Source organism: Hyperolius riggenbachi, chromosome 5 (assembly GCF_040937935.1).
Source record: "Hyperolius riggenbachi isolate aHypRig1 chromosome 5, aHypRig1.pri, whole genome shotgun sequence".
NCBI lineage: Eukaryota > Metazoa > Chordata > Amphibia > Anura > Hyperoliidae > Hyperolius > Hyperolius riggenbachi.
This window is the reverse complement of record NC_090650.1, coordinates 71,396,272-71,412,645: the sequence shown is the minus strand read 5'-3', so window position 1 is coordinate 71,412,645 and position 16,374 is coordinate 71,396,272. Positions and strand designations below refer to the sequence as shown.

Below are 16,374 nucleotides of genomic sequence, written 5' to 3'. Positions count from 1 at the left end.
CTCCCTATGGATTTCAGAAGGTGCCCACGCACACTTAACCTGACCTTCATCAAAGACCATGAGGTTTCCAGGATTCCAAGCATTGATTTCTATGAACTAGAGATCTCCACCAAAACTCAAAAGAAGGCCAGCAAAGGTTGTTCTGAAAAAATTGGAATGCCGTGGGAGCTGCTGACCAGCTTCTACACTGTCACCATCTAATCTATCCTCTGCTCCTCCAGCACAGTCTGGTATGCAGGTGCAACTGCAAGCAACAGGAACAAACTTCAGACAGTAATCCATGCTGCGGGGAGAGGATCATCTAGTCACCCCTGCAAACGCTGGACATTCTCCATGCATCTAGACTGAGGTCCAGGGCGAATAGACCCTTCCCACTATGACATTAGCTTCTCCCCTCAGGCCACCGCTACAGGACCATCTCTGCCAAAACAAAAACAGAACTTGGCCCTGCAATCTCACTCAAGGGATAGTCCCGAGCCCTGCCAAGCGACATGCCTTGTACGAGTGTAGGATAAATAGGTGCTTCGTTTTCTTTAAAGGGGCAATATGGTGAAAAATTTTAAAACTTCAAATATGTGCAAACCTATACAAATAAGTACTTTTTTTTCCCAGAGTAAAATGAGCCATAAATTACTTTTCTCCTATGTTGCTGTCACTTACAGTAGGTAGTAGAAATCTGACAGAAGTGATAGGTTTTGGACTAGCCCATCTCTTCATGGGGGATTATCAGGGATTTATTTATTTTCAAAAGCACTTAGTGAATGGCAGTTGCTCTGTCCAACTGCCAAAAAACTGTGTAGCAAACAGGGAAGCTGGCCAGCATCATTGTTTAAATCCTTTTTAGGGAATATCTTTATAAAGAATAAAAGCCTTTCTGAGAATCACCTATGGAGATTTGGACTAGTCCAAAACCTGTCGCTTCTTTCCGATTTCTACTACTTGCTGTAAGTGACAGCAACATAGGAGAAAAGTAATTTATGGCTCATTTTACTCTGGAAAAAATGTACTTCTTATTTGTCTGTTTGCACACCTTTTTAAATTTTACAATTTTTCACCATAGTTCCCCTTTAAGGACCAGAGCCTTTTTCTTCTGGTTTTTCACGTGGCAGAGAAACAGCACACAGTACTGGAATAGTGAAATATACGCCCTGGCAGAAATGACATATATTTGGAGTTTATAGCCTTGTACACATGGTTAATCCCAGTTGGGGAAAGCGTTTGACCACGTGTTCGCATCTTTAGATGTTGGCTGTCTCTGCAGGGAGCAGCTTTGTAATTGACTCAGAACATTTTTAAGCATTTGGTCTCTAGTGGGTGGGCATGGTACTTTAGCAGACATCGGTTAAATGAAATATATAAAGCAGTGTTATGTCCATTGTGGAGAGACCATAAAAGCAATCTTTCAGTTCTTTGCAAGGCATTGATCTGAATCCATTCCAAGCACCGTGCAAACAATGCTGCAACAATCTCATTAGGGTCTGTCTTGGCCCACTGATGTTTATTGCAGTCAGGAAGTAGGATGTCAGGAACTGTCATCCTTCGATTAGGACCATTAGGTTTTTTTTTTACTTCGCTGGAGTCATTAATGCAGTATGTGAAAACAACATAAGTTGCAGCTTTTGTGATCATGCAGAAGAGCGCTGGGAGCACCGTGTTACATAAACCACTTGCTGGTAAACGGTATGCGTCTGATTCACTAAAATCAAAGCCAACATCAGTGGGCCCGTGATTAGCAGTGTTGTTACAAGCATTACCTCCACAAGATTTATTTAGGTCTACCTGAATTCAAAAGGTAGAACATCTATAGCTTTATTGCAGAGTACAACAGTAACAAACAGTAACCCCCCCCCCCCCCCACCGAAACGTAATGTGTAAGGATTGTACTGACGTTAATGAATGTTTGCCATTCAAATTGGGGATTCCATTAAAATACCAACCAGACCCTCAACAAGATATGCAGCCTGGATGGACAGGAAATGAGGCGGCCTTGCTACTCCTAAAACCTACCAGGCCTTTCAACATTGAGAATGGGGTGAGAGGTGAGGGTAAATTCTTGAGCATCGTTTCATTATTAAAGGGGGCTTCCATACTCCACCATAATCCCCTCCTCATTTTGTCATTACCCTTCCTCCTGCTTTGGGGCATAGAAAGGTGTGGAAGAGGCCCTTTTCCATCAACATTAGGACATGGTTAGTCTGCATGTTTGAAGTGGCCCTGTCTGCCTCTGACACAGGAGATTTGGGTTCATATCTCTGCTCTTCCTGTTCAGTAACTCAGCACCTTTTCAGTAAGCAGACCTTGGGCAAAATTCCCTAACACAGCTACTGCCTATAGAGCACAACCTAGTGGCTGCAGCTAAATCTTGTTACTACAGTGCAGTTGAAAATGATCTCCTAAACCCTAGCTTCCCATGGTTCCAGGGGATACTCAGGCTTGTTATACAGAACAAATACATTTAAACTTATTTAAACAACACCAAATTGTGTTTTTAGCTAATTAAAAGCAATAGTAAATGCTTGGAAATTGTTTAGAACCAATTATCATGCACTACGATGAAATATTAATTTTCATGTGGTACTTGTGATAATGTTTACTATGCTAGGGTGTACTTGGTGAGTACAGGGTTTTAAAAGTGGTAGACACCAATAAAATGTTGAGAAACACTGTCCTAAACGTCCTAGCTAGTCTTTGTAGGGGATGACTTGTATTTGTGAATGATCCCTCATATTGATTAAGGCCGGCTTTACACTTGTACATCATACATTTTTCAATAAAGGAAAGCAAGATTGTCTATTGGGTAATTGGTCAATATACCCTCAAAGATAGGGGGTGGGGCCAACCTTCGTAACATTAGTACAGCAAATTTTGTATATACATAATAAGGTCATAAGGCCACCATAATTTTACCAATAAAAGTCAAATGTATTAATTCCAATTAGACAAAATCCCCTTAACACAAAACCCTCAATACCACAATTTCCCTATTCAATTTAAAAAACTAGAGAACAATGCAATGCAATTTAGCCATCTCACATGGGGCAATAATCTGCAGATATAAAGATAGCTTATCTCTGGCCAGAGAGTGTTGTTGACATATCATTCATCCGCCCGCGCATGCGTACAACAGCTACACTGCCACACTGTCCCAATGTCCTGGGGGGCCCCCCACTTTTTCACCTTGGACTGGACTACCATTGGCGTCCAATCAGAACCAGTTTTCCGCATAAATACACCAAAATCCGATTCAGGATACAAACTCCGGATAACTTGTGTGTTTTTATCTTTAAGAATATAAGGTTGCACTATGGATGGGTCTCACCCGTTAAGACAGTCCCCGTTGTGATTAGAGTGGCTCCACATTCACTTGCGTTGATGTTATAGCCAGGATTCCATCTAGCGTGTTGCGGATTCCGTCACCTTAGATACTGACATACTGCCCGCCGCGTGTGTCTCCGCATCCACGCCAGCACGCTAGTTCCTCTATCCGGGGTTCCTGCGGCCAGGGTGTTTTATCACCAATTGGTATCCGCTGTGTCAGCTAGTGCACCGCCCACCGACGCGTTTCACGCCCACATTGGGCGTTTCATCAGGGTGATGATACAACACCCTGGCCGCTTGAACCCCGGATAGAGGAACTAGCGTGCTGGCGTGGATGCGGAGACGCGCGGCGGGCAGTATGTCAGTATCTAAGGTGACGGAATCCGCAACACGCTAGATGGAATCCTGGCTATAACATCAACGCAAGTGAATGTGGAGCCACTCTAATCACAACGGGGACTGTCTTAACGGGTGAGACCCATCCATAGTGCAACCTTATATTCTTAAAGCTGAAAACACACAAGTTATCCGGAGTTTGTATCCTGAATCGGATTTTGGTGTATTTATGCGGAAAACTGGTTCTGATTGGACGCCAATGGTAGTCCAGTCCAAGGTGAAAAAGTGGGGGGCCCCCCAGGACATTGGGACAGTGTGGCAGTGTAGCTGTTGTACGCATGCGCGGGCGGATGAATGATATGTCAACAACACTCTCTGGCCAGAGATAAGCTATCTTTATATCTGCAGATTATTGCCCCATGTGATATGGCTAAATTGCATTGCATTGTTCTCTAGTTTTTAAATTGAATAGGGAAATTGTGGTATTGAGGGTTTTGTATTAAGGGGAATTTGTCTAATTGGAATTAATAAATTTGACTTTTATTGGTAAAAATATGGTGGCCTTATGACCTTATTATGTATATACAAAATTTGCGGCTTTACACTTGGCCAGTGCGTTTGTGGTGTGATGCCCTGTTGCATCGCACCGCAAAGCATAAAATGTCACTCATATGACCCTGCGGCAGAGTGCGCCAATGGGGTCATATGCATAGCGCAGCCCTCCGCACGCTGGTCTAGTGACTTATTTCCTGTATGTCACTGGTATTCCAGGGTTTCCCTGTCGTATTCCTGTCGTTCCACGTTCGTGCATCATCTATTGACTTACATTACTTCCGTTGCGTCACCGCGGAAATCCGCCGGTAAAGCACTGTTGACTTTGCAGCAGCTCGGGGGCTGATCGGGCACTTCTGGCACAACGCAACACCGTAAGCGTGCTAGGTCCCATTGTCTTGCATTGCAGTTGCGTTGTCCTGCGGTAAAACAAGGTAACGAAACGCATCTGTGCAAGACTTGTAAAAAGGGTCTAAAAAAGAAATGACTAAAGAATAAGCATATGAGTGATTTCACCACTGGCTTTAGATGATTACTGTAGCTTAATGTTTATAGAGCGTTGGTGGTGTGATGGCAGCTTTATCCCATCTTGTTAATTTAGTAGTGGTTAGCACCAGAACTCTTTCCAAATGAACAGTAATGCAGATCATTATATTTAATTAAAAATCATAATATTGATAGCAGCTTGAGATGTTTGAAACCACTCAAAGCTCAGTGCCAGATATGACATTAGTGAATTCATAGACCTAACGCTTGCCGTACTGGAGGAACAAGTATTGTTTCTGTATTCTTTCGGAATGTTAATCCTCTTCGCAGAAGAACTTTTTCTTTGCTTTCCAGAGGACAACGAATGGGAGGTCAGTTCGAATGAATTTGATAAAAGGGAGAAGAAGCCTTACCTGTGTAATGAAATGGTTGTTATAGTAAGCTTAGTAGTTGCCTGAAATTCCCTTCCAGATTTAAAGAGACGCTGAAGCGGAAAAAAATTATGATATAATGAATTGGTTGCGTAGTATGGATAATTACTAGAACATTAGTAGCAAATAAAATATTCTCATTTTTATTTTTAGTTATATAGTTTTTTTGTATAATATTGCATCATTCTCTATTATTTGAAGTTTACACACTACTCAGTATGCTAAATGATTTGACATAGCAGGCTAGTAACCTTTTGAACTGTTCTCTGCAGGAGAAAAAAACAATACAGTGCCAGACACTTGAGATAACAAGCTTCAAAAGACAGCTCTCTGCGACTTTGAAAGTCGTGGAGCTCGGTGGCTTTTTTGCATAGATAACTGGTGTTTCTTAACTTTTCCTGTTCTGGAAACAATATTAGACTTATGTCTCTGCTCCTAATGTTTCATTTCTTAGCTGTACTACGCATACAAACCATTATCATAAGTTTATTTTCGTCTCAGTGTCTCTTAAAGGACAACTGGAAGGAGACGGATACAGAGGCCGCCATATTTATTTCCTTTTGAACAATACCAGTTTCCTAGTATCCTGCTGAGTGTTCCGGTACTAGTAACGTCACACACCTGAAACAAGCATACAGCAAATTTAGGCAAACGTCAGACTAATACAGGCATGGGCAAACTTGGCCCTCCAGCTGTTAAGGAACTACGAATCCCACAATGCATTTGCCTTTATGAGTCATGACTGTGGCCGTCAGACTCCTGCAATGCATTTGTAGTTCCTCAACAGCTGGAGGGCCAAGTTTGCCCATGCCTGGACTAATATCTGATCTCCATGCTTGTTCAGGGTCTATGGCTAAAAGAATTAGAAGCAGAGCATCAGCAAGACAGCCAGGCAGTTTGCATTGTTTTAAAGGAAATAAATATGGCAGCCTCCATATCCCTCTCAGTTAGGGCCCTTTTCCACTAGCAATCGCTAGCGTTCACGCTGAACGCTAGCGATTGCTGAATCGCAATTACCGGCGATTCCCCGACGTTCGCGGCCGCGATTTTGCTATGCTATGCACTGCATAGCAAAATCGCGGCAATTATCGCTCAGCCGCGCGTTCGCGTTCCCCGCAAAAACGAATCGCGGTAGTGGAAATGACCTACCGCGATTCCCATGTTAAAAAGCAAACCGTAGCGATTGTAAAATCGCTAGCGGTTTGCGTTTTTGCGATTCAGCCAGCGCTGGTGGAAAAGGGCCCTTAAGGTGTCCTGTAACATAGCATCCAACTGTCCCGTTTTCAGAGTGACAGTCCCTCTTTACGAACCAAATCCCTCTGTCCCTCTTTCTTCCTCATTTGTCCCTCTTTCAAGACTGAAGTACAGATCTATGTAAATATATGTATTTTTCACACTTTCAACAAATCCCCTGATTGTCGTCTGGTTTTGATTGGTTGGACAACAATCAGGCGTGTGTACGCATGGTAAACGACTAGACGAGCTACTGATAACGATTTGCCTGATACACCCGGCGGATCAACTCACATGACTGTTGGGCTTATCGTGTAGTTGGCCATGTGTGTACAAGTCGTTTGAACAACGGACGTGTTATGAATTCCACCATGTTGTGCTGTCCGTTGTTTCGCTTGCACGCACAGTATGTAAATGAGTTGGTTGTTGCGCAGAAAACACGGCGTGTAAACGGTTTGTTGTGGAGTTGCTCGTGCCCTTTGTTGGGCATCTATACATACCTTTTGAGTGAGCATCTGTCAGCACAGATGGGCTCTGCTTCCATGTGGTCTTATAAGAGGTACTATTAAGGATCAACAGTCTTCTCTGTGCATATTCCTGACCCGCTAAGTAACGTTATAAAACAAAATAATCATCGTTACCTGTCTAATTGGTACCTAATCAATAGGTTTTCCAGCGATAGAAAAATGTCTCAAGGTTATTTGTCTGCAATTTAGCGTGATAAAATGTTCCTTTTTTATTAATTGTTATAGCTTTTTGCTCATTTCTTTCTATTTATTCACGTATTGATTTTTTTCGATGGTAAGAAAGACATTGAAAGCGGTTCCTTGTTGGCACGTCACTTACATAACCGAGTATTTTGAGCTGCACGTTTTAATAGGTAAATGTCACTTTAAAAAATGTTGTATCGCAAGCAACGCCAAGATTTAGTGTTTGATTCAATTTAGAAGTCAATTTAACCTTGGTTTTTCCATAGCTACAAACAAGCAATATTTGTTGTGGCTCCCTGGGGCATGTCAGGTCTGCTCTATTGATTCCACTAATCTTTAAAGTGCATTACAAGTCTGAGGCTACTTAGCTGCACTATTAATTTGCGGCTTTATTGGGAGACAAGTTTTCATTCAGAGCCTTTTTACTGTTGATTGTCAGGCAGATGATTTCTCCTGAGTGGTCTTTCAACTGCTTAACGACTCTCTTTATCGAGTGCTCAAACATTCACATTCTGGAGAAGGCTTTAGTGAGCCAGCTTTTAGAACATTTCTCACTTGTAATAGTAGATCCCGTCCATGCCAGCTGTGGATGAGGTGAGGCTCACTCATGGTAGATGATCGGTGTTGCCAGAGTTACACGTCAAGGTGCGTTCTTTGGGATTACTCCACTATTGGTACCTGAAATGTACAAACTTATGTACAGGTATAGTTTAGAAAATGGAGTACGATGGCTGACTGTCAGGAACTACTCTGCCTGTGAGCAATGGACAGATATCGGAAAATAAGTGGCAATTTTGCTTATAAAAAAACTCAGAGGACAACTGAAGGGAGAGGAATATGGAGGCTGCCAGTTGCCTGGCTATCCTGCTGATCCTTGGCCTCTAATACGTTCAGCCATAGACCCTGAACAAGCATATGCAGATCAGGTGTTTCTGACATTATTGTCAGATCTGACAAGATTAGCTGCATGCTTGCTTCTGGTGGTATTCAAAAACTACTGCAACCAAATGGATCAGCAGGGCTGCCAGGCAACTGGTATTGTTTAAAAGGAAATAAATATGGCCGCCCCATAAACCCCCTACCACAGATGTCCTTTTAAGTCTGTTTCGCAAAAAATATAACCACTTTCAGGATCTATAGACAGGTTCCTCCCTCCTCTCCTCCCCCAAAAGCAAGTCTGGTACAGGAGATCTTGTTGGAGGACAGAGAAAATCAGTAGTCTCATAATCTGACACATAGGGCCTTATGCAATTCACTTTTTCACCTGAGTTTTCTCCTAGGTGATATTTTTAAACTTGTCAATAAATTGCCTTTTAAGCCACCAGAAAGCAAGAAAATACTCCAAATAATTTTGATAGTACTATTTCACCAACTTTTTGGTACTTTTTTTGTAGTTGAAAAGTGCTGATAAGTTATTTTAAATTGGAGATGAAAAATGTATCTCCTGGGAGAAAAGTCAGGTGAAAAAGTGAATTGCATATGGCCCTTAATGTTCGAATTGGGTCGCAATCCACTTATTTCTGGAGGTTGTACCACTCAAAGGAGTGCAATTCTATATGACCATCGAGCCTCCATTTTTATTTTTTGTTTATTCATAAGCTGTGAAGGTTCTTGTCCACTGCAGCTGGTCTCTTCATGAATTGTTAGCTGTATTTGCTATTTTTGTCTAAGTATTTAACACCGATAACCTCTAGCTTTTATCCCGTGCTAATCAGTTAAATAGGCCGGGAACGCTGACACCCAGGTGTGATGTTAAACATACCACAGAGCGCATTATGTGAGGAACCTTCTTTCTGATCCCCCTACCTTCGTGTGTCAACACAGCATTCAGTGACCTTTCTTTCAGAGGACCAAAGAGTAAATAGATTTAGGATTTCTCCCTTGTAATTGCCCGTAGATTGTGTTTTCGAAGAGATTTACCATTGTATTTTAATTTTTCACTTTGTGACTTATCAGCAAATGACTATCAGTGATGAAAAGGAGGGGATTGTCTGTGGCCAATCTCTGGTCATATATGGCCACATTATTGCACATCTGAATAATACCTGGGTGGCAAGCACCATGTTTAATTAGTTTCATCCCATAGTTTTGTGTATGTGACACTGTTTTGACATTTCCTCCGAACGTGTGAAATGGAGCTCTTTTTGTGTTGAATTCATTATCTTCAGTGATCATAGTTGGGAAAGAGGACTTTGTTTGTGGACATGGGATAAGAGATCTTAACCTTTTACCTAATTAACTTTTACGAGGCTTTCCCTGAAATAAAAGCTTAATGAGTCATTAAATCATTGCATAGATGGAATTTCACACCTAAACAGTTTTTTTTTTTTCCTTCGGCAAATACAAACTAACCTTTTGAGCTGTTTTGGTAAAATGTTTTCAGTTACGTGAGGGATTCTGGAGTCTTCGATGCAGAGAAATTTTCTTTACTGCCGGTGATGGTAATGAAAAATGTGTCGTTTTTCAAGTTTACTCGAATCTTTGTGGATACTGATTGGGCAGCACAACGGCGCAGGGGTTAGCACTCTCGCCTTGCAGCGATGGGTTCCCTGTTTAAATCCCAGCCAAGTCAACATCTGTAGGAAGTTTGTATATACTCCTCATGTGTGCGTGGGTTTTCTACCCGGGCACTCCGGTTTCCTCCCACATCCCAAAAACATACAGATAAGTTAATTGGCTTCCCCCTAACTTGGCCCTAGACTACAATGGGCATATCACTTTGGTAGGGATTAGATTGTGAACTGTGACAAGACAATATACTCTGTAGAGCGTTGCGGAAGCTATATAAATACAATTAATAAGAATGCTTATTTTAAAGGACAATCAATAACAGTCTCCAGCAGGACGTTTTAATGCCTCGGCTTGTCTGAAACCGGTTAATCAAGCAAGGTGTTGGCGACGTAACGTCCGCCTTATAACAGGGCTTGCCACACTGAGATGCACAAACTATGCAGCTGGTGCATTGCGGTATAACAGTTTGTGGCATCTCAACGCAGTGCATGCTGCATGTTGCCGCAAAACATGCACTTTACCAGTGGCGGTGCAGCATACATTTTGATTGTATGCGACACAACATGCGGAAAACATGCAGCATGACTCTCCTGTTCTATTGCGTTTTTGCTGTTACAGGGGACGCAACATAACTCCCACTGTGCACACATGCTTAGCGTGGTTCCTGCATGAGGTTGTTTTCCAAGAACTAATCATTTTTCCTGTAAGTTCCATTCCTTCCAAATGCTTCTCATCCACTTTCCCAAGTCATTTGGCTAGAGCTCCCATTCCATTCTATCACCATAATCATTTGTCGCACGTCGCATGCAAAAAGGCGTTTGATTTCCATCGGAATATTGCGCAGCATTCTGCGTTACTGACTGACGCGCATGCTAATGGTTGGGTAAAGCAGGTCGCTTCTGGGCACATCGCTCAATGCCTAGCGCTGAAGCTGGATGGTGCTATAGCACTAATTATTAATAGTTAGTATTTCTATAGCGCCAACAACTTCCACTGCGCTGTACTAAGCACATTTCTTTGTCTCTTAACTGTCTCTGAGGGGCTCACAATCTAATCCCAGCCATATGTCTATGTATGTTTTGTGTAGTGTATGTATTGTAGACTAGGGCCAAGTTAGGGGGAAGTAAATTAACGTATCTGTATGTTTTTGGGATGTTGGAGGAAAACTGAGTGCCCAGAGGAAACCTGCATAGACACAGGGAGAACATACAAACTTCACGCAGATAGTGCCCTGGCTGGTATTCGGGGACCCAGCATTGCAAGGCGAGAGTGATAAACGCTACACCACCATGCTGCCCGCTAATGCGATAGTGTGCGTCCCTGTGAAAGGGTAATTCAGGGCTCCGCCGGTTGGGGTATAAGCATAAGTCTATGGACTGTATGCTCTACAGTATGCATCATTTCATACTGGCAATGTGCAGTGGGACGACTTATCACCATTGTGCTGCGATCCTATTGGAGACCCCTCACTATCCAGCTGCAGAGGAAACAACTTTTTATTGTACAGAATGTTTGTCTTTCATTTATGCAGGAGATGCAGTCCAATAGTGCAGTGCGGTTGGGAGGATGACAGTCCTCACATGAGGTGATGCTGTGCGCATGTAGGGATGACTGGTCCTCACATGAGGTGGTGCTGAACTGTGCGCCTGTGGGGATGACTGGCCCTCACATGAGGTGATGCTGTGCGCCTGTGGGGATGACTGGCCCTCACATGAGGTGATGCTGTCCACTTGTGGGTATGACTGGTCCTCACATGAGGTGATGCAGTGCAGTGTGCCTGTGGGGGTGGCTGGTTCTCACATGATGTGGTGCTGTGCGCCTGTGGGGATGACTGGTCCTCACATGAGGTGATGCTGTGCACCTGTGGGGATGACTGGTCCTCACATGAGGTGATGCAGTGCAGTGTGCCTGTGGGTATTACTGGTCCTCGCATGACGCGGTGCTGTGCGCCTGTGGGGATGACAGTCCTCACATGAGGTGACGAGGAGGCTTTCTGCCAGGGAATCATTGTTAAGTGTGGAGGATCAGCAGGTCACTCTGCTATTCTTTTGTCAATGTCCAGAGCGCTGAGCAGTGTCCAGAGGTCACATGCTGCCTCTCCATTTGGGAGATTGCTCTCTTGCTTCATTTACTCACATATGTCAATGTCCTTCAATGGGGCCTTCTTCCAGCAGTAGAGATAGGCCAGCAGGAGAAATCCCTTTTGTATTAAAGAGTAATTCCAGGCAAGAAGGAACAATATTAACCCAATAGACCACCACTGAGTTTACTACGGCTACAGCAGCCTGCGTGTTCCTCTCACAACAAGCTTACTTTGAAGTTTTAGTAAGCTGATACTTAAAAGGAACCTGAGGTGGGAGGGAAATGGAGGCTGACATGTTTATTTCATTTTAAACAATACCAGTTGCCTGGCAGTCCAGCTGATCTTTCTGGTCAGTAGAGTCTAAATCACACACCTGAAAGAAGCATGCAGCTAATCTTGTCAGATTTATCATAGACATCCGATCTGTATGTTCAGGGTCTATTTCTTAAAGTGTACCTAAGCCGAAGCTTGGTTACACAATTAGATATTTACCTAAAGAGGGGGAAGCCTCATGATCCTATTGAGGCTCTCCTTAGTGCTTTACTGTCCCTCTCACTGAGCGCTCCCCCTTTCCTCCTACCCACGGAAAATCGCCAATAATATCAGGGCCGCGCATCCCCTCTTCTATCATTCCATGACCGCGCATGCGCAGTAGCTTGCTTTCACATGCATAGTAAGCTGGAGCAACTCGTGTTTGATCACCTCCATGCTACTGCACATGCGCAGCCTTGCTCACATGGCTACTGCACGGCCATGCTTGTAACAGGTGAGGAGCGCGGCCCCGTCATGGAGGGGGCACGCGCTGACTAAGGGGGGCGGGGCATCAGAGCACAGAGGGAAGCATTAACAGAATCCTGAGTCTTCCCTCTGTTAACGTAAATATGTATGTCTGAACCCAAGCTTTGGCTTGGGTTCTCTTGAAGTATTAGAGGCAAAGGATCAGCAGGACAGCCAGGCAATGTGCATTATTTAAACGGAAATAAACAGGTCATCCTCCATAGCCCTCTCATCAAGTGATCCCTTTAAAGTACACCTGAAGCGAGAGGGATATGGAGGCTGACATATTTATTTCCTTTTAAACAATACAAATTGCCTGGCTGTCCTGCTGATCCTCTGCCTCTAAAGGTGCGTACACCCGCACTACGGCCGCCAACGACGGGTCCGTCAGACCCTCCTGCTGGGCGGACTTTCAGGCGACAGTAGCGCGTGTGTACGTGCTGTCGGCGGACTGATAAGGCTGTTTCTGAGCGATCCACATCAGTCCGCCGACAGTGCGTACACACGCGCTACTGTCGCCTGAAAGTCCGCCCAGTGGGAGGGACTGACGGACCCGTCGTTGGCGGCCATAGTGCGTGTGTACGCACCTTTAGGGAAAAAAAATCTCTATCTATTAATCTCTATATAGTTCAAGTATTTTAACAAACTGCATTGCATAGGCATCCTTGTTAATCTAGTGTCTTATCTCTCCTTTGTACTAATCCATACAGTTACTTGGGAAAGCTGCCTTGCATGGCTGTCAGCTGTTGCTTAAAAGAGTGAATATTGTAACTGCCCATTTCAACTGAGTGTGAATAGTGAAAATTTGCATTAGTACTGAAAGCAATGCAATTTCAATGGAATAGTTTTCACCGAGTGCATTTTAGTAGTCTGTTCCGATCTAAAAAAAAAAAAAAAAATATCAGAGGGCTTGCTGCAGATTTTTGCACCAGACGTGCGAAACGCATGTAATGATGTTAACTTGAGCTGTATGCAAGCAAATATTTGTATAAAATAAAGCAAAAATTTGCATATGGAAAAAACGCATGCAAAAATTTCTTGTGGAAATAGTTCATAAGGCCTGGGGCCAACTAAAGAACCTTCAGCAGCATTTTAGATCCGCCTGCTCTTGAAAAAACTCTAGAGTAATGAAAGACCATGGTGCTGACTCCACAGCCACGATTTTGGTTTCCCGAGTTCACAATTTCGGTGCTTGCAGCATTTTCGGAGCGATTGTGCTTCAATTTAAAGGACAACTGAAGCAAGAGGGATATGGAAGCTGCCATATTTATTTCCTTTTAAGCAATACCATTTTCTGGCAGCCCTGCTGATCTATTTACGCCAGAAACAAGCATGCAGCTAATCTTGTCAGATCTGACAATAATGTCAGAAACACCTATGGCTGAAAGTATGAGACAGAGGATCAGCAGGACTGCCAGGCAACTAGTATTGCTTAAAGGGAAATAAATATGGCCGCCTCCATATCTCTCTCACTTAAAGTGGATCCGAGATAAACTTTTACTCATTGCATAATTGTGTTCCTTTTATATAGTTTATAGGGCATTCCTCAAGCCAAATACTTTTTTTGTTTTGTTTTAATACTCTAATTCCCTATAAACTAAACAAGCCTCGCTCACAGCCTTTTAGAGTGCCTTGGCACTGTAGCAAGGGCTTATGGGAGCTAAGTCTGGGCAGGAGGGGGAGGAGGTTACTAGCCAGAGATTTCAGAGGGGAGGAGGAGAGGGGACTGAATTTGTCACATTACACACAGGTAAGCTGATAGCATCTCCAGCCCTCAGCCTGTGACAAACAGAACATGGCTGCCCTCGTATCACAGGAATAAATAATCATAAACTATTGAAGCTGTTTGCAGCTAGATTTGCTGTGTAAACTATCTAAACTTTAGATAAGATATATAGACAAGTTACTTGATATAGTTAGTTTTTCATCTCTGATCCGCTTTATGTTGTCTTTTTAAAGTATAGGATCGCCCCAAAACCACTTTGTAATCACTAGTGATTTTGAAATGCCTTTTACTACACAAAATCACTTGCTCTACCCCAATCACTATAGAATATAAAATATTAGAATATATATTATATATTCTATCACTATAGAATATATCAAAATCGCAATAAAGTCACTATTTGTAATGGACCCCCAGCCCTTCTGTTATCTACTTTTCTGTATGAAAACTTTCCACACGTGACTTACAGATTAGGAGTGATTCAGGTCTGTTATTTGCTCTGCCATCTTTCCTGCTCCAATAAATGCTCCTCCTCCTTCCTTGGCACACACAGGAACAGGAAGTGGTGTGCAGAAAGCAGTGATCAAATGTATTATTGTCTGGGAGAACTATAATCATTACTAATCCAAAATAATGTGTATATATATTTTTGTGTTGGATGGGTGGGGGAGGGTGAGTCATGCACAGATTCTTTGTTACAAGGGGGCTCAGCTGGAGGCTTTTTCAGTTGGCAGCTGAGCAGAGTTGTTAGATACAACCTCATACACTTTGCAATATACGGTATATGAGCTATTTTTTTTCTTATATGTTCTTTTTCTTTTGTTTGTTTTCAGACTACTGTACAGCCTCGCCTTTAATGCTAGATTTTTAAGACACCTTTGGCACTTAATTTCTTCAATGACAACTAAAATGATTACAGGGTATGTATATCTTCATTGTATAGTATGTTTGCAATAGTATAGTATGAGTCATTTATTTCTATTTAATATTGCTTGATGATGAATAAAGATTGTAGACAGTAGACTTTGCTATGTATCTGTGTTTATGCATGGAGAATTATATTTAATAATATATGTAGTATAAAGGACAATGGCCCTTATTCAATTAATGTTTCTCCTAGGAGATACATTTTCATCTTGTCTAAAAAAAAAAAAAATAACTTTCCAGCACTGAACCATTTAAAAAGTACTAAAACGTAGGTAAAAAGTAAAAGTAATATCAAAGTTATTTTTAGTATTTTTCTGCTTGTTGGGAGCTTGAGGCCGGTTTTATATCAATGTTTTGTGTTGTGGTCTGGATGAGCTGCCCCAACCGCATCCCACCGCAACACAAAAAAATTACAAACAGATGACCTATGTGGAGTGCCAACAGGGTTATGTGCATAATACCGGCCCCCGCTCAGTAACCTACTCCCTGCCGGGCAGTAAGTCACCGGGATTTCCCTCGGTCCGCGCATGTGCGGTGCACTGCGCTACACTACACTCGTTGCCCTTAAACTTGCCTTACAGCAGGCTGTGGTAAGCTTGTGTCTTCGGTAACTCGCTGCTGCTTTTGCATTGCTTCGGCAGTTTCCGGTGCACCGCATCGAGCCGCATTAGGTGTGAGAAACACTCTATTGCCTTTCATTGCTTTAGTGGCACCATGCGGCAGATTAGTGCAACTCGGCGCAGGTTTACCATGTGTGGCAAGTGTGAAAGGGCCCTGAAAGGTACTTTATTGCTAAGTTTTTATGAAAAAAATATCTCCTTGCAGAAAAAAAACAGGAGAAGAGGTAATAGGATACAGGCCTTCTAAAGCAGTCAGAATCACTACCTGCATTTTAGTACTCTCTATACCAGAGTTCCCTAACCCTATCCTCAAGGCCCACCAACAGTACATGTTTTGCAGGAAACCACAAACATGCACAGGCAGGGCAATTACTGTCTCAGCAGAGCTGATTACCTCTGTGGATTTCCACAAAACATGCACTGTTGGTGGGCCTTGAGGACAGGGTGGGCCTAGACTACAGGTCTTGAACTCCAGTCCTCTGGGGCCATATCCATGCCAGTGTTTAGGACGGACTGAGAAATTAAAAAATGTGTTCTACTGGATGAACCACACCCTCCCTGTCTTAATCCCATCAGTTAATTTGAGCTGTGGCAAAAATGTGTGAGACCCTGGAGGACTGGACTGGAGTGCGACATCCCAAAACATTCCAGTTATGGAATTGTC

The 16,374-nt window shown here is 43.0% G+C and overlaps 1 protein-coding gene across 2 annotated transcripts in view; it reads left to right on the top strand.

The window, feature by feature from the left end:
* Positions 1-16,374, top strand: part of UBE3C (ubiquitin protein ligase E3C) — a 140,429-nt gene that overhangs the window by 58,119 nt on the left and 65,936 nt on the right. For both annotated transcript variants that reach the window (XM_068235861.1, XM_068235862.1), the window contains exon 12: positions 14,997-15,083. In XM_068235861.1, the coding sequence (XP_068091962.1) occupies positions 14,997-15,083 (87 nt within the window). The remainder of the gene's footprint in view (positions 1-14,996; positions 15,084-16,374) is intronic.